This window comes from Fistularia commersonii, chromosome 11 (genome assembly GCF_037954325.1).
Source record: "Fistularia commersonii isolate RoL2024-O1a breed Wild chromosome 11, RoL_Fcom_v1.0, whole genome shotgun sequence".
Lineage (NCBI taxonomy): Eukaryota > Metazoa > Chordata > Actinopteri > Syngnathiformes > Fistulariidae > Fistularia > Fistularia commersonii.
In genome coordinates, this window is record NC_141294.1 from 3,048,155 (window position 1) to 3,068,063 (window position 19,909).

General features: G+C 40.9%; 1 protein-coding gene across 1 annotated transcript in view; it reads right to left on the bottom strand.

Annotated features, from left to right (window-relative positions):
• Positions 1-19,909, bottom strand: part of LOC147229209 (CUB and sushi domain-containing protein 3-like) — a 229,753-nt gene that overhangs the window by 161,690 nt on the left and 48,154 nt on the right. The window contains exon 5 of the mRNA XM_086156075.1: positions 10,484-10,724. Coding sequence (XP_086012201.1) covers positions 10,484-10,724 — 241 coding nt within the window. The remainder of the gene's footprint in view (positions 1-10,483; positions 10,725-19,909) is intronic.

Consider the following 19,909-nt stretch of genomic DNA (forward strand, 5'->3'; position numbering starts at 1 on the left):
CAATGCATCTTCAATAAGATATGATGATGATATGAAAAAAAAAATAGAATAAGGAGGAGCAGCAGGACTTTGAAGAATAAAGAGCAACTTTTTTCAATTGGTACGTTCAAAGTATTACAACCTTCAATGAGCAAGTCTAAAAGAAAATGTATTATAGCGATAAATGTGTACCTGACCAGAGGTTTTACAGATCCCATAGGCTACAAGATGTGGAGCGGTCAATATATCGTTGTCAAGGTGTTTATGTGCGTTAAAGCGAGTAAGACATACTTCTACAATAGATAACACACCAATGACACTTTGCACAAGATTTGCACTGATTGTTTTTGTAACAACACGTCAACTCTATGTTGATCCCGTCAGCAAAAAAGGAAAACACACAAAGAAATTGTAAAAATGTATATAAAAAAAAATAAGAATTAGATGACTATAACAGCATAGCATTGTTAAAAAAAAAAAAAAATCTAAAATAAAAAAATCAATAAAATCAATGCATTGTGTTAATGGAACAGTTAGCACAACGACACGTCAACTCTATGTTGATCCCGTCAGCAAAAAAGGAAAACACACAAAGAAATTGTAAAAATATATATAAAAAAAATAAAAATCAGATGACTTAAACGGCATAGCATTGTTTAAAAAAAAAAAAAATCTAAACTAAAAAAATTAATAAAATCAATGCATTGTGTTAATGGAGCAGTTAGCACCATAACGTAGCATGTACCCAGATAAAAAAAGTTTTATACAAAAAGTGGACGGCGCAGCGAGAGAAGCGTCCTTTTGTATAATCACAGAAAATTGATGTGTTTGTAACAAAAAGAAAAATCCCTTTGCGCTTTGAGATACATTTATTTAATGTCTAATTCGGCACAAAAGTGATAGCACTTTATCACTCACGTTGTCTGATGTTTGTGTTGCATTTTTTGCTTTTCAACTTGTAATTGTATACGGCCGCTCTAAAACGAAAATCTTTAAGTAGCAAAATGGTGGCACCGAGTAATTAAGGACTGCATTCCAACACATCAGCGCGAGTCACTCATCGATGTAAAGGAGAGAAACTATCGGTGAAAAGACGCCCTCAGACAGATAAGAACAAGTGGAGGCTGTCTATTTCTTACTTATTGTATTTGCTTCGGTGCATATTGAGTGACAAAAGATGAAGAGTCAAATTGGAAAAATGGATTCCACACGAGATACATTGCCATTCCATCAGCGCGGACTCACTCAGAATGTCTATTTGTTCCTTCACAGATATGCAATGTGGCTTTGTGGAGATTATTTCTTGGTATAAATGCAGTGTTTCCACAGGCCCCGAAGATTCATCCGAGCGAAATCGCGCTTCGTATCATCTATTCGGGACTTCTCATGGTCTATTGGTACATTTTGATATAACTTTGTAAGGCGCATTAGGGAGTCGGTGTAAAATTCTGCATAAAATGTAACTGATTTGCCAGCATGAGGGGTTAAAGAGGGCACGGCAAGCCCATCAAAATACAAATTTAACGAGTCCCAGTGTGCGGGTCCCGTGGCCAAATATGCCCTGGAGGCTGAGCAATAAGTGGAAATATCGGGTGTCCCTACCAGAATGGCGGAATATAAGCAGGTACACCTCTGATAAGGAGGGTAACATTTAAATTGTCAAAAAGAAAAAAAAAAAAAAAAAAAAAAAAATGGGGCCAGGTAAATCTCATCCTTAAGTCCTCTGCTGTCCTTTGCCTCCTTTATAAAAATTTAGAGAATTTATGAAAAAAAAATCAAAAAATCAAAACAATCAGATAAAGTATAATTGTACACATATTTTATGTGATAAGAAAAAAAAAAAGCGTTTAATCTCCCTCCCTCTTAGAGCAAATCTCGACTAGGAGACCGACTTACATGGCCATTTTTGTCTTCTAGCTGATTGGTTTCACTTTCACAGAATCTGTCAGTCTCTTTTTGTGGCGCTCTGAATATTAATTGCCCTGAGGGAATACCTGGGCCTACTGTAAATTCAAATTCCTTCAATTAAGCATCACATTCCTCGGAGTCTAAGGGGAAATGATGGCTTTAAGACATTTTAATGGTTATATTTTGCCCTGAGAGATCAATAATCAATCAGGGGGAGAAGTTAAATCTAATACACATGGTAATTCAACAAAACAATGTGATTTATCTGCAGGATATCTCTTGCAATCAACCCATTTTGAATATTGTAATCTAGTAAACATCCTTTTAGCTGCTGCAGCAGAATACCACTGTTCATATTAAGGGAATTAGGCAAATTCTACCAGAGTGCCTCATGAAAGAGGAATCGTTTTAAATTCTCATAATTTTCTGGATGCTTTAAACGTGCAAAATGAGCTCCGGGGTCTACACACTGTGATATTTGCAAAGTAAATTAGCAAAAGGATGGAAAAAAAAAAGGAGCGCACATTTCAAAATGCATGTATGAATGAAAGGGTAGAAGGTATTTCAGATACTCCGCAAGTCGGGGTCTATATTATGCGACTGGCATGGAAATGAGTGACGTGTAATTTACAGCTTGTTGTTTTTGCCCTTTGTGAACGGAGCTGTGCAATCATATGAAAGGTCAGGCGAATAACAGATCTCTTTACTCTGATCTTGCCGTACTTCAATGTTTTCTTTTTCAAAGCGAACAGATTTTTTTTTGCTCTATTTTCTCCATGATTGATGTGAAACGTCGAATCAACCTTCCCCTCACGTGATCAATAAGCTCATTTGCAGAGATCTGATAAAAATTCTTCAATTGACAAAGAGAGGAAAAGCTGCTAAGGTGCCGGCAGAACACATTGTGCCTGGTAGGGGTTATTATGAAACAGCTCTAAATATTGCCATATCTCAATATTAACTCACGGCAATTTAGTGTCTGCAAAAAGTCTAATGCATGTTTTCAGACTGTTGGAGGCAGTGACGTGCAGTCAATAGAGGCATGGAAAGAAAAAAAATGCAAAATGAAAAAAAATTAAATTAAATGGTTATATCTATTCAGTGATTGTACTATAAAGTTATTTTCCACGTAGCGTCACAATTTTTTTTTTTTTTTTTTCAAAATCGCTTTAAAAAAATTCACATTTGCCGTTCAAATAGGAAGAAGAGACTTGCGGTATCGCGGCAACCAGCTGAGTCCACTACGGATTGTGCAATGATTCTGCTAACTGTGCTAGCATGCTATGCACTGAGACCACTGTGCTGTCTCTGTGGATGTCACTATTAAAAAAACACTTTTAATATATGAACTAAATTTCCATAGTTTAGCTTATGTGTCGAATGTTTTTCGTCAACAACTGTAACGTGTTTCTTGTAATCATAAAACGACTGCAAAGAGACACCAAGTGAGGCACGCAGTGACGGTGCCTCATGGTAGGGGGCTATTAGCGATAGCAAGCTACAGTAAACTGTTAGAAAGTCAAGTGCAGCCATCCGACTATTTTTTTGCCAATCCCATCGGACTGTATAGCTCACAAACGGTGAGGGATGAATGTAAATCTCCTGGGCAGCTTCTCAACTTTTTGGCCCAGAAGGATCTCATTCAAACTATTCCGGAGGCGACAAAGTTGCTCCGGCCGGTGGTCACCGTTCCGGCTACGACAGCATCGGTGAAGCGCTCAAAACATACAGTCGGAACAGGACCGATCAGGGACGATCATCCTCACTGGCAGCGATTTCCATCGTAACAGAGAGACTTTTAAACCCGAAAAAAGATAAGGAAGACTTCTTCAAGCAAGTTGTCGATACTTTTCTTCAGAAGGAGCGGCGCTTGGACTTCGTTTACAAGTAAAGGTAAGAGATAATAACGTTTCTTTTACATGTGTTTTTTTCTATGCTACAGTTTGTATATGTGAAGAATGCTGATATGATATTTTAAACAAAACACGTCAACTTCTGCCAATAAAATTACTGCGTTATTCACAAGCAATGTTGCTTGTACATCATGTATCAATTGATTTTGCCTTAAGAATAAAAAAAAAAAAAAGAAGGGTCCCACTTGGATTGTGGAAGTCCTTATGGGACCTCTCCGATACACTTTCACTCTGGGAACCTTTATTTATGTTAAGTTCCTGCTGAGACTGCCATTGGTGTAAACAGATAGCATCAGCTAATCACGTGAAGCTGCTGACCGGCTCGGACACTTGAATTGTCGTAATTTAATCATCGAAGACCAGATATCTTAGAAAACAGCTTCTTAGTTACCGCCACCTTTTCCGATCCTCCCCGAAACCCTAAAAGCTTGTGTCTTTACAGCAAACAGCCCCGGTTTTTCCTGAACCCCACAGATATTCTAGCTTACGGTGTAGGTGGAGTAGAGTGCCGAAGCTCAAGAGAGAAGTGGGTTTTAAAATTAGGCCACAGACCTAACGGCAAACATGGATAATGAAGAGAGACTGGACCTAAATATAATGCTCAAAAGAAATAAAGGGAACGTGATTTAAAACAACACAATGTTACTCAAAGTCAATCAAACCGTCCACTTAGGAAGCAACACGGATTCATTTTGACTTGTTTTAAGGATATTACATCGGCATTGGATCATCCTGTCGTGTGTTTTTACACTTTCATTTTGAGTGTGACCTCCACGGGACAGTTTATTTCAATTGATCATTTGGCTGTGATTTTGTTGTCACGACAAAGTATTTACCGTAATTTCCGGACGATAAGCCGTGACTTTTTTCACGTAAACAACGCTGCGGCTAATATATGGACTTTTTTTGGGGTGGGGCTAACGAGCTTCACGCCGCTAAAACATTTCTCCTCGTCACATCGAACCGATGAAATGACCGGGAAATTCTGAGTCCGTTCAACTCCGACACCGAAGAGGACGACTTAGACGGTTTTAGTGCTTTTAGTGCTTTAAAATAAATCAAATTATAAATATTTAATTGAAGTATATTTCATTTGTGTTAATTCCTTTTTTCAACTGTTAGTTCTAAGTTGGAAGATTATTGTGATCTTGAAATATTAAATAAAATTATATTCATTATTTTTCGCCGCTCAAAATAACGTCACACTCGCGGAGGCCGGTATACCCGCCAGCCGGTAAAGTCCCGATTTGCAGACGCTGTGCGCAGAAGTTCGGGAGCAGAAGTCCCATAAACCAGGTAAAATAAATATTTATGAAGATATTTTGCAAATATTTATTTCTATTGTTTACTGACACAGTGATTTTTTCCCGATTTATTTTCAAAATTCAGGTCAAGGCTCCGCTAAACGCTCTGAAAGCCCAAAGCTCAAAATGAGTTCATTGCATAAATAAAATGAAATTTTCTCTGTAATACTTTGTGAATTTCAGAAGTGACACACTACACACTTATGTATACAAAATGTAAAGGTATTAAAAAGCAATATATACAGTGGTACCTTAATTTTAGACGGTCAAAAAGTAATTGCGGCTCCCGGTGTTTTCTTTTCCGAGGAAACCGGGTCCAAGTGGCTCTTTGGGTGTTACGGGTTGCCGACCCCTGGGCTAGCCGGTGCCGCTAACATTGAGGTGCGCTCAATAGTCCGGATATTACGGTAATATTTCATTCATTCGGATCTAGGATGTGTTATTTCAGTGTTCCCTTTATAAAGCCTTTGGTTCCCTTTATTTTTCTTGAGCGGTGAAGATATATTGGTGTGAAAAGAAGCCAAGACAAGGATGACTTGGTAGAAGAGAATCCAAAACGCGCGATTCAAGGCGATCTTAACGGTATTTAAGAAAAGCGAAAAGCAAAATGTCACAACACGTGCAAATCAACCAACCTTACACTTGACGTGAACCCGGGACATGGAAATGACACAACAAAGAAATCAATACAAACTGGTAAAGGCGAAACGTCACCGAGGGATTTGCATCGGATGTGCACGGCGGCCAGGAGATTGTGTTGGTCAGGAAAAAGGTTTCTATAGATAAAATGTAGCTATTTTTTTTTTCCATTTGTTTGCCTGCTGTCTGACTGAATTCCACGTTGTGAACGGCAACCTCAGGTAAACAAACAATTTTAGAACAGATTGTATTCTTCACAGTGGCGGTGATTCATTCCCGAAAAAGTAAAATTGTGTCTTGTTGTAACCGCATTCATTCATTTTATTTTTTTTACAGCATGTCAAGGTTTTCCTTTTTGTTATCTTTTAAAGCCGATCGCTGAATTATGAATCGTTTTTTTTTTTTTTTTTGTTATTTTACTGTTGCACAAGTTCTTATTTATTAATAACTATTTATACTTTACAGCACCAAATACAGTTAAAAAGAAAAATGTGGGTGCCGTAATCCTACCATAAACACATTGATGATGCATTCATACAGGTATTAGAATAATAAATTAAAAGCACGCTGATGGTTTAAGAATCCTGAGGTATAGATTATTAAGTAATCGTACCCATCCCTGTTTAAATGCTACAAAATGTAAGTATTTAAATATAAACATAATCCTGCAATTATGACAGCCAGTACAACGCCTCAAACGTTAGCATGTGTTTATGATCCAACGTCAAAGATTTTAAAATGCATTCCCTCTTCTCAAACCGAGGCGGGCTCGATTTCCCAAACACTAACAGCTAAAAAGCAAACATAACTGACCAAATAAGGGATCGTAAAAGCGGTGACTGACATGTAGCCTTGCCTGCATCCTGATTTCACCGGGATTTTTAGGAGTAGCACAAAGCAAAGCAAATATTTCATAAAGTTGGTTGATATTATGGAGGTGCGCTCACCCAACCTTGCCAACAGCCAAAGTCGACAGAGCGCTGGGCTCAATCTTTGTCTGTCATTCGTTACCCCCAAAGCAAAGTGCAAATTGGATGCAAATTAGAAAAACAAGATGCCCCTCTCAATGCCGGGATGCCTGAAATTGAGTCTGACTATAGAGTTTCAACATCTTAGATTTGACGGTTACCGAACAATATGAAAAGAAATGGTCGTACAGGATGAATGCAAATATATATCATTTGAGTTATGTCACGAAAAATAGAGCTTTTCGGTCCGAGCTCTACTCGGCGAGTTTGGAGGAAGAAGAAGGATGAGTACGACTCCAAGAACGACGTCCCAACCGGGAAGCATGGAGGTGGAAAGGTAAACAAGACAGTGGTGGGACCAGCGATGCTGTATGGCCTAGAAACTGTTACAATCATGAAAGGACACAACTAGATGTTGCAGAGATGAAGATGTTGAGGTTCTCTTTGGGAGGACCAGGATGGAGAGGATCAGGAATGAGTCCATCAGAGGATGAGCACATGTCAGATGTTTTGGAGAGAAGGTCTGAGATGCTTGGGTCATGAACAGAGGAGGGATAGAGAATATATTGGTAGACGGATGCTGGAATTGAAGCTGCCGGGCAGGAGGTCTCGAGGAAGACCAAAGAGAAGATTTATGGACGTAGCTTGAGAGGATTTGAAGGTAGTTGGTGTGAGAGAGGAGGATCCAGAGAATAGGGTTAGATGGAGAAAGCTGATCCGCTGTGGCGACACCTGAAGGGAAAAGCCGAAAGAAGAAGAAGCACGGAGGTGGAAATATCAGTCTTTGGATGCTTTTCAGCAAAGGGGAAAGTACGACTGTTGCAAGATCTTTGCCAACCAGGGAAAGGAAAATTAGAAGTACCTCAAGGTTCTGGAGCGGCCTAGCCAGTCTCCAAATCTGAACCCAATAGAAACCTGAGGGATCTGGAGAAGATCTGTGTGGAGGATCGGGTCAAAATCCCTGCTAACCTGCTCAAGAATGACAGAAAACGTCTGATTTGTTATTGCCGACACAAGTTTCTGTATCAAATATTAAGTTCTGTTTTTCTGATGTATCAAATACATGACATGCAATAAAAAGCAACATTTTTGTTTAAATTCCCTCACTCATGGTGAAAGAGTACCTATGATAAAAAATGCAGACCTCTACATGCTTTACAAGTGGGAAAAGCTGAAAAATCAGCAGTGAATCAAATACTTGTTCTCCCAACTGTAGTTTTGATAATCGCTCGTGCACCGCATTGTAAAATATGAAGTGCGTGTTAGTGTTACTAATCCTTGCGGTCTGCTTTGTGTGAAAAGCAGTTTGGTAAAATAGAGCCACGCATCCAAACACACCTTATTTAAGTCAAATTTATATATATGTGTGTGTGTGTTCACAGATGATTTTTTACACACAGAATATGAATAGGATAAATGAGACCGTATATGCATATTTTCCCAAAACACACCTCTGCGTTAATGAAGGAACTCAGGATTACTCTTTTGATCCATGTGCATAGCACAATGGTGATTTATTGTGCTCTTAAAATAGCAGAAGGTTAATTAAAATCCACCGTGACACGCACCTTAGACACCCGGCTTTAAACGGTCCAAAGCAAACGGTCTCGCTCACTGACACTATCTCTAGATTTAGGCAGACGATTCTCAGGGACGGCGGCGCACAAAGCTTGATGATTGATTAGCGCTTGTAATTAATGCCCAGCAGGAGCTCAATAACCTGACAGATGTTGCTATTCAAACACACCACAGAAGAAATGGACAACCTCAGCTTTAAGCTTTGGTCAAAGTCATCCTGAATGGCCTATTTTTGTGATCAGCTTCATATCAAATACATATATATATATATATACACTGCTCAAAAAAATAAAGGCAACACTTAAAAACCACATCCTAGATCCAAATGAATGAAATATTCTTATGAAATACTTTGCTCTTTACACAGTTGAATGCGCTGATAACAAAATCACACAAAAATGATCCATGGAAATCAATTGTATCAACCCATGGAGGTCTGGATTAGGAATCACACTCAAAATGAAAGTGTGAAAACAAACTCCAGGCTGATCCAACTTTGATGTAATGTCCTTAAAACAAGTCCAAATGAATCTGTGTTGCTTCCTGAGTGGACACTGTGATTTCACAGAAGTGTGATTGACTTGGAGTTACATTGTGTTGTTCAAGTGTTCCCTTTATTTTTTTGAGCAGTATATATATTAAAAAAAAATAATTAAAAAAAAAAATATACGAGTTTAAGAATAAGATGGAAAATTTAAGGGAGAATAATATCATGTAAAGCGCAATACATTTGTTTTAGATTTCCGTTGATTCAAAACAAATTGTGTTGATTGACTGAAAGCAAAAGGCTTAATTACTGTAAATTACAGCTGCAAATTCCAGATCCTTTTTCCAGCCAGTCCTTCATTACACGGCCTCCCTTTCTCTTTAAGTCCCGGTATATTCAGCTTCCCTCAAATTACTGCTCCCCAGCACATGAAATATTACGCAGGTAATACTTGAAACTATACGCCGAACCTTTGTTCCTTCCCGTGCTTTAAGATCTCAGTAGGCAGCCCTCCTCATTATCGTAAGAACTAAGACAAAATCCTTGGGCGAAATAGTCGCGTCTTGTCAAGACCCTCCTTGGAGTAAACTCCGGACTGTCTTGTAAAAGCTATATTAAGAGTTACATCATTTATATAATCTCTATCCCACGGATACCAGCAACATGTTTCATCAAATAAGAAGTTAATCATTTGAAGCGCACAAACATTTTACGCGGTTCAAGTCTCACGGCAAAATACCCAAGGTGAGGCGACGGACTTGATTTGAACGATTTGTCAACCTTGACGAAACCGAGCGGAGAATCCTCAGTCAAAATAAAGTAACGAGGCCGAGCTTTTTTAAATCACGGCAGGGAGGGGAGGCCGAGCTCCCCGACAGTTATTAATCACCAGGTTCAAATTTGTAACGGAGTCACCGATATGGGGATACATGCCTTGTTGGAACAGGCGTCGGGCTGCGCTTTGCCAAATAGAAGGAAGGAAGAGTCGGGCACAGTTGGGATTCATTAAACTCTTTCTACGGACAGACTATCAAAAATAACGCAGTGTATTTGCAAATATGCTCTCAACTTATGCAGTGATACCTTGCGGTTCACATCGGGTTACATTCACACACCTGTGGTTGCAGAGCCGCCATGCTAGGTCGCTAACCAGAACTCTTCAGCATCAAACCTCCAACCTTCTCACTCCTGCTCTACCAATAGGGCCACAACCATATATCTAAATATGACACGTTTGTGTGTGTGTGTGTGTGTGTGTGTTGCACTACAGCTCTATATTTAGCCGATGCTGCTCCACATGTGGGAAACTGAGACGAGTCAGAAGGCGGAGACAGTTCCAGAGCATGATGTTGACTGGGGACGCTGCAGAATGATATCAGGAATATATTAATGCATTTTCTCGGGTATTTCGAGGCGTTTAAACGCCACTAAGGTGCGGGATTCACCCTGAACATTTATTGGGTTCACACCGGGGTGACGGTTCCCATTTTTAGAAGGATGCGACTTGCATTTCCTGCACGGAAATTTTTCGGGGCAATCGGAATATGAGATGCAAACCGCAACCTCGTTTTTTTTTTCTCATGTATTACGAAAGAGGGATTGTTCGATGATCATCACGAAAAAGTCTAAACAATTCGTAAAAATCAAAAAGACTCACGCCGACAGATCCCCAATCGTCACTCCGAATACGAAACAATCTCCACTCACCAGATGGTGGGCGATTCAGACCCCTCCACTTCCAGATAATCTGACTTCTCCTCCATTTGAAATTCAGTGAATACCAAGGAGATGGTGTCACCCGGATCAGCCAGGATGGTCCATTTACACTCCCCACTGCTTCCTATTCCACCAACACCTCCACCAGTGCCAGAGGAATCACTGCTGGGGAAATCGAAGCTCGAGATGAAACCGCTGGAGCCTCTCAGGGTGCCTCCGCATGTGTCCTCCGCTGTCAGTCACCAAAGAGAAAATAACAAAAAAAGAAAGAGTGAGAAGGGGTTAGAAAAGACATTCGGTCTCCAGATAATTTTTCAGTAATCCCTAAAAGCTCAGACCAAATGGCTGAAAGCTCGACGCGTGTTGACACGTGAACATCTCCTTTTGAAAAAGTAGAGTGTAAATGTGCAAACCGTTATTTAGTTGGATCGTTTTTCGTCTGGGGATTGTCTCGACTCATCTAAGGCTTAGCGTCTGGCTGCTAAAATATGAGAAGGGGAGTCATAATCAGATAAATTGTGACGTAATTATAACAAAACTTTGGTTTCGGTGCTGAAGCTGGTCAAATGATCAATTTTCCCAGCGGTGTCTTAATATTCAAATGCTTTCAGAACACGAATGTCCAAATCTTTCAACCATGTTTTTCCTTTTTCTTCAAATCGATTCTCAATCTTTTCTATTATTCATCCCAGAAGCAGTGATTCATCACTTAGTGCTCTGAGGACCTTGATGTTTCAGGAAATAAGCAATAATGATTAACACGCTTATATTGCTGTATTTTTTTTTTCCCGGTATTTGGAGAACTGCACATCCTCTGCTGGTAAATGCACAGGAACAAAACAGTCGCTTGTTCTCTCCGGCACAAATAAAATGTCCCATCTCTCTGCATTTCTCTCTGAACCCGCTCGTATCTTTTCGCCGTTCGTCACCATCCTTTCACCGCCTTTGAAAATTCAACTGATAATAGGGATTGCGGAGCGTCGACGTCATTTAGCACTCATACGTGACATTCAGATGCGCCGGCTGTTCGCCGTGATGCCTTAGTGCTTCACTCAGGAGTGCCAAAGCTGCAAGCCTTGAAACTTTGTGCGCCGCGTTTCCCCCCCGGACAGTCAAGGAACAAGGAAATCGTCGGGTTAAACCATATCTTTTGACATTTTAGCACAAGCCTAGCAAATGATCAAAGTATGCACAGGAAGGGCGGTGATGGCAAATTGGTACTCGGAGACAGCGATGATTAATTTTAAGATTCTACAAAGATTATACGAGGGTTTTTTTTTTTTTACCCCCCCTCCCGAAATTCAAGTTTCTCGCCTCAGAACAGCACGTACGGTTGGAAAAAAAAAAGACATTCCTTTTGAGAAGGACCAGCCTTGGACTGAAATGTCCAAGGCAGGCAGGAGCTCGGTGCTTTTTTTTGCCACAGGGGGGGGAAGAAAGATGATGTCGAAAAAGCCTCGCATCGGGTTTGGACAAATAACGGGAGACAGCGAGAGACACAAAAACCACTGTGAGGAGATTTAAATGCATATCGAGAAAAAGGCAGAAATGACAAAAAGGTGAGAGACAAAATGAAAGACAGACTGGAGTAAAGGAACACTGAAGAGATTAGAGAGATGAAGCTGCACAATAACAAAAATCAAATGTTTAAGCAGTGATGAATCACTCTCTTCCTCGCATCCATATTTACTGCAAGTGAAGCTCCGGATCTAAAATGATCCGCTTCTTAAAACCCAACGCGCCTAGAATCTGGTTTGTTTTTTGTTTTCTATCCCCGTGAATGCAGCGGTCATTCTTATATGACGCAGGGACAGCTTGGCATTTTTAAAACACACACTATCTTTTCCGTTCTCCCTGCAGCCGGGGTCACGGGGCGGCCGGAGCCTTTCCGAGCTGTCGCCGGGCGAGAAGCAGGGTTCACCCTGCAACGGGCGCCCGTCGGTCGAAGGGCCCCCGAAATCGAGACAAACAGCCATTCGCTCGCTCTCATTCACACTGGTGGCTCTTCAGTGAACCTACTGCATGATTTTGGTAAAGCAGAGGAAACACACACACACACACACAGGCATTGTAAGACAAAAGTGCTAACCGCTGCACCAACCCTATATACACCGCTCAAAAAAAAAAAAAACAAACTAAAACACATCCTCCTTCTGAATGTATGAAATATTCTTTAAGATACTTTGTTCTTTCCATCGTTGGATGTGCTGACAACAAAATGATCAATGGAAATCAAATGTATGAACCCGTGGAGGTCTGGATTTGGAGTTACACTCAAAATGAAAGTGGAAAAACACACAACAGGCTGATCCAAGTTTGATGTAATGTCCTTAAAACAAGTCAAAATGAATCCATGTGGCTTCCTAAGTTTGATTTCACAGAAGTGGGATTGACTTGAAGTTACATTGTGTTGTTTAAGTGTTCTTTATTTTTTTGAGCAGTATATGCATATACACACTTAATGGCCAAAAGTACTCGCTCGCCTGCCTTGACTGGCATATGAACTTAAGTGACATCCCATTCCTGATCCATAGGGCTCAGTATGACGTGGGTCCACCCTTTGCAGCTAGAACAGCTTCAACTCTTCTGGGAAGGCCGTCCACAAGCTTCAGGAGTGTGTTTCTGGGAATGTTTGACCATTCTTCCAGAAGCGCATTTGTGAGGTCGCACGCCGATGTCGGACGAGAAGGTCTGGCTCTCGGTCTTCGATCCGATTCATCCCAAAGGTGTTCTATAGGGTTGCGGTCAGGACTCTGTGCAGGCCGGTCAAGTTCTGTCATCCACGTCTTTATGGACCTTGCTTTGTGCTCTGCTGCGCGGTCATGTTGGAAAAGGTCCAGCTCCAAACTGTTCCCACAAAGTTGGGAGCTCGGAATTGTCCAAAATGTCTTGGTATGCTAAAGCTTTCGGAGTTCCTTTCACCGGAGCTGAGGAGCCGAGCCCAGCTCCTGAAGACAAGACCACTCCACTAAACTTCACCGTTGGCACGATGCAGTCAGACAAGTACCTTTCTCCCGGCAACCGCCAAACCCAGACTCGTCCATCAGACTGCAAGATAGAGAACTGCGATTCGTCACTCCGGCGGCGGCGTGCTTTACACGGCTGCGTCCCACGCTTTGCATTTTACTCTGACGTGTGGCTTGGATGCAGCCGCTCGGCCATGGAAACCCATTCTGTGAAGCTCTCTGCGCTCTGTTCTTCAGCTCCTCTGAAGGCCACATCAAGTTTGGAGGTCTGTAGCCATTGACTCTGCAGAACGTTGGCAACCTCATGAGTTAATGTGGCCATCAACTTGAGTTACTGCCGCTCCCAAACACTTCCAGGGCGAGAAAATGTCACAACTGTATTTGTCGCACAGGTTGCATCCCATCACAGCTCCACGCTGGAATTCACCGAGCACCTGAGAGCGACCCCATCTTTCACAAATGTTTGTAAAAAACAGTCTGCCTGCCTCGGAGCTTGATTATACACACCTGTGGCCATGGAAGTGATTGCAACACCTGATTCCAATTATTTGAAAGGGTGAGCAAATACTTTTGGCCATATAGTGTGTAGACCTGTGTGCGTATATATGTATGCATCCAGTATATATCTATATATTTATGTTTCACCCTTACTGTTCCTTTATGTTGTCCATTATTATCCCTGATGTTGCTGTTATTGTTGTTGTTGTTGTTGTTGTTGTTGTTGTTGCTGCTGTCTATTTATTTCTGGATGTCTTGCTATCTTCTGTCTTCTGTCTCTCAAGTTATATTAATATTCATATTTATTTGAATTTTTTATTTTTGACATTATAACTGTTACGCTGCTGTGACAAAGGAATTTCCCCTATGGGAATAAATAAAGTCTATCTTATATCTTATCTTATGTGTGTGATGTACCTTTAATTTGTGGCATAACACGATTGCTGTGTTGCATGTTATTTGTTATTATTTTGAAAGTGGTGCAGAGTCAGTTTCAGCACCGATGCAAGAGCTGCTGCTTATTGTTTGTTTTTGGTTTATTACTTTGCAGTAATGTGTGTTTTTATACCCTGTAGTGCAATCGGACAAACGACTTGAATGATCACAAAGCACCTCGACTGTATAACAGCTGAACAATTACGACTTTACCTTTCCTTTTTTTTTTTTTTTTTTTTAAATCTTTCCTTTCTGTGCTTAGGTGATAAGTAACCTTACTGCTGGGATCCATCATTTCTCCACCAAAAGATATTTGAAAAATAGCCTCAAATAAAAGAAGATAAATAAATAAAAATGTTCAGCAGGATGATAAATGTGATCGTATCAGAGATAGGAAAGGCATTATATTAAGAGGGTTATGAAAGAATAATTCAAAATAAAGCAAACTTGTCTGCAATAAAGCCGAGAGAACATACCGGGGAAAACAAAACTCAGCTGCATAATCTTAACTATGTGTCTGGCATTCATTATTAACTCACCCTCTTCACTGCAACGACGATTAAATAGTAACTGGGCAAGAGAGCAAAGCTGACTACGAGTATTTATGCGGCATTTTGTAACACACTGACAATATCCCGATCATCCCATCTTCAGGATGAGATTAAACCCTATTGATCTGTGAGAAGACATTGAGTAATTTCACATACAACACACACACACATGCACACATGCACTAGGATGCTAAATAACAGTTCAGGGTCTTATTCAATGCGGAGTTTATTTTATCTTTGATCTGACTATGCGATACAGAAGTCTTGATCCATTTACTAAATCACACGCAATGCAAACGAGCATCGAATTTGCAAATAAAATGCTCTTTGCGGGAGCCAGGTTAGAAATAACGCATTTTGCAATAAGATAACGCGGAGGTTCGAAAGATAGTATCCGCTCGTCAAACAAGCAACGATGTCAGGGAATGTTTGCACGACGATTCCCCGGCATATCGGGACGTTTGTTGATATATTGTTCGCTACTCTTTACAGCTGCTCCATCGGTGCTGCAAAGCTGCTGCAAAGCTTCTCCATCTGTCTTACAAAACTCAAAGTTAATCCACACCTCATTGCTTAGCGGAAGTAAAAAAAAAAAAAAAAAAAAGTAAAAAAAACGTCATTGGATTTGTAGTTAGATTAGATTTCGTTGGGTGACGGTACTGATGTGAAGGAGTGTGTGCGTATATAAGATACAGAGACAGTTTGAGTGGGCACTCCAGAGCCATAGTTCAGTCATAATCGACAAACAGCTGCAGGTCTGTAAATAAGACAAATCTAGGGTGGGTTAGACCGTGGGCTGGAACAGTTCTCTGTCACAAAGCATCGCCGGCGTTGGCTTTGACAAGAAAGCTCAAAGGACACCGTGTTGCCACTTTGGCAAATGCTAGCGCTGCCGCTGTCCTGAACCGAATACAAAAGAACCGAGGAGGCATTCCTAAACTTTAAACAGAAACGACAGAAGCGACGGGCAAATCTTGTTGGTCGGATGTCTGCGCACCACAAACGATTGCACCCGGGAATTGAAAGGGAGTCCGAGGAAGAGAGGAACCTCAACAATCCCGGAGCTGCTCGAGCTTTAGTCAGATTATGGAGTATATGACAATAAATCCCGGGTAAAAACAACAAGAAGCCGTGCGTAAACACTGAGAGAAACACTACAAAAATGCTGTTTCAGTTGATCGAGAATTCCGGATATGTAAGCAACGTTCACTGTAAGCGACTGGTTTTTAGGAAATGTATGATAGTTGCAAGTCGCTCTCTGGTTTATGTCAGATTTACCTCAAAGGCATATGCGACATTTCTACTGCAACATTCTCTGATGGTTCACTTATAACTTATTCATGTATCTAGAACTCAACCGCAATAAGCTCCAATAGTAAAGCAGACATATGGACTTTATTTGTTATGATATAGGCGGCGAGACAAGCTTTTTGGCATTTCAGTTAAGAAGCATCCATGCATGGTTCTGCAAATCATGAACCGGCAACCTGCTGCGAGTAGCTCGAAAATATTTCACAGTTTGAAAATGTAAATGCCTTCAACTCCTAATGCCCTGCAGGTTTCAAACATTTCCATATGGAGAAATGCTACGGCTCTTATACACATGGATGACAGTGTTTGAAGTTCGGCTCGCCAACAAGGTTTAGTGACATAATAAGAGCCGGCGAATGTTGGGCAACATGTTCCTTAGCGAATCATTAGAGCGTGCTCTGGATTTCAAGACAAAGGCAGATCTGTCTCTTTTAAAAATGGTGGCGGCAGGGAAAAAAAAAAAAAAAAAAGATGGTGGTGCGGATTAGAACCGCTTTAGCTGAGCTCATTTACATCCCCAGCATCAGCAGTCTAATGCTACTTGAGGAGGGATTAAGCTTCTCTCCCCTTGACTTTGATCAGATATATAACACTTGTCTTTCTACTTACAAATATTTCACACACACACACACACACACACCCTTGGCAAAGGCAACTTTGCTAGAGCGCAAACGTATACACGAGGTATTGCTTTTATAGATAATTTAGTTCATTTACTCAGCTGGAAGCCGTGTTTAACACTGACATGGTTGGAGAAGAGTAAACACATCTGCAAACCATTCAGCAGTGAGAGGATAATTTGAAAATCTATACAAAGAAAAAAAAAATTGATTTATCATTAGGCGTTGAAGACGATGCATGTGTGTGTGTGTGTCAAGAGCGATGTTATTTATAAAATCACAACACGGATGTCTCATGATACTTTACATGTAGAGCAAGTCCGGACCAAACTTTCAAACATGATTTACTGAAATTTTGGACGGATCCAAGCTCAATGCACACGTGCGTGTGTGTGTGTGTGTGTGTGTGTGTGTGTGTGTGTGCCCAGACATACAGATGAAAGGAGGTTTAGTTGCTGTATACATTTTTATTCATTTTAATTATGATGAGAATTTATTATATTAAGGTGAACACAATGGTGGAGAGACAAGTTTAGTTATTTAGTTAAAATCTATTTTATTTTATTTGTTAATTTTTTTTTCAAATATCTTGTTACATCTAAGTAAAATGTGTTAAAATGTGTTCTTTCTGCATGCGCCAGTAAAAGGACGACAGCACAAAGAGAGAGGACGGCATTCTTGGTTTGCTGCCGGTGGATAATTTAAGTTTGGCTTTTCTTTTCCAGAAATACACGACGGACTCAGCTCGACATTGAGTATTTTGCTTAAAAGTAACCTTCAACCCAATGTCTTTTTTTTTTTTCGGAGTTCAAAATGTTTTGTTGCACGCGGAAATGTGATTTCGTTTTCTCTGCGGTTGTTCAGGGATTTAAAAAAAATGCAACACATATTTTGTTTAAATTTCAAGAGGGTGTTTTCTTTACTCTGGGGTCAGACGGCTCCAAATGGCTCTTCTCAGTGACCGTTTTCAGGTTACTTCTTCTTCTTCTTTCGGTTTTTCCCGTCAGGTGTCGCCACAGCGAGTCAACTTTCTCCATCTAACCCTATTCTCTGGATCCTCCTCTCTCACACCAACTACCTTCATATCTTCTCTCACTACGTCCATAAATCTTCTCTTTGGTCTTCCTCGAGACCTCTTGCCTGGCAGCTCCAATTCCAGCACCCGTCTACCAATATATTCACTGTCCTTCCTCTGTACATGACCCAACCATCTCAGTCTGGCTTCTCTGACCTTCTCTCCAAAACATCTAACATGTGCTGTTCCTCTGATGGACTCATTCCTGATCCTCTCCATCCTGGTCACTCCCAAAGAGAACCTCAACATCTTCATCTCTGCAACCTCTAGTTCTGCCTGCTGTCTTTTGGTCATTGGAACAGTGTCTAGTCCACATAGCATCGCTGGTCTCACCACTGTCTTGTCCACCTTTCCTTTTATTCTGGCTGAAAGTCTTCTATCACATAGAACCCCTGACACTTTTCTCCACCCATTCCAACCTGCTTGGACCCGTCTCTTCACCTCTTTTCCACACTCTCCGTTGCTCTGGACTGTTGACCCCAAGTACCTGAAATCCTCCAACTTCTTGATCTCCACTCCCTGTAGCCTCACCGTTCCATCCGAGTTCCTCTCATTCACACACATATATTCCGTCTAACTTTCATTCCTCTCCTTTCCAGAGCATACCTCCCCCTCTCTAGATTTTCCTCAACCTGTTCTCTGCTCTCACTATGGATCACAATGTCATCTGCAAACATCATGGTCCATGGGGATTCCTGTCTAACCTCATCTGTCAGCCTGTCCATCACCTCAGAGCTGATCCCCGATGGAGTGCCACCTCTACCTTGAACTTCTCTGTTACCCCGACAGCACACCGTACCACTATCTCACAGCAAGCATACATGTCCTGCACCAGTCTAGCATACATCTCTGCCACTCCAGACTTCCTCATACAATACCAGAGCTCCTCTCTTGGCACCCTGTCATGTGCTTTTTCTAGGTCTACAAAAACACACTGCAACTCCCTTTGACCTTCTCTCTATTCGTATTCTCAATGCAAATACTGCATCTGTAGTACTCTTTCTAGGCATGAAGCCATACTTCTGTTCACATATGCTGGCTTCTGCTCTCAGTCTAGTTTCCACTACTCCTTCCCATAACTTCATTGTATGGCTCATCAACTTTATCCCTCTATAGTTGCCACAATTCTGCCCATCCCCTTTATTCTTAAAAATAGGCACCATCACACTTCGTCGTCTCCATTATTCAGGCATCCCTTCACTCTCTAAGATCCCGTTGAATAATCGAGTCCGAAAATCTACCGCTGCCTGTCCTGGACACGTGACCATTCTCAGGTTACGTTTCATGAATATGTCTTCTAGAGTCTTGCGGTAAAAAGGACAATTACAGCCCTTGCTAAGGTGCCAACCCGCTGACCACCTCTTGCCGTTTAATGGATGTCCAGAGAATATTTAAAATGGAAGAAATGGAATTCTAATTCATTATTAGAATAACTAATTCTCAATTTTATTAACTTTTGCCGTATTTTTCCGACAGCATTTACTAAAGTCTCCCCGTCTGAGTTAATCTTTAAGCTTCTGTTGTTGCCTTTCAGAATGACTAATATACAGTGAATATAATCTAAAGATATAACAGAGTTCTTTAAAGTTTTTAATTTCGCTATTACAATCATTACTACGGTTGGCCGATATCACAATTTGTTACAGCCTTATCCCAAACAGACTTCATCAGTATGATAAAGCACTACGGATGCATTTTTACCCGCTCTGAATTGCAGCAAATTGATTTGGGCTGCATTACTTCCTTTCAAGGAAAAATGTACACGTCAATATTTGACATCATTTTTTTTTTTTTTTTTTTCCTAATTTTCACTTCAAAATGAGGTGTTAGCTGAAAAACAGTCCCGAGAAAGAAACCTCGCCTTTTCTCCGTTCCGTCGTTTGTTTTACGCGCTCGTATCGGGACGTTCGAGCGAGCGACGTGGCGGCGTTTTAAAAACGCTGATGAGATACGGATAAAGA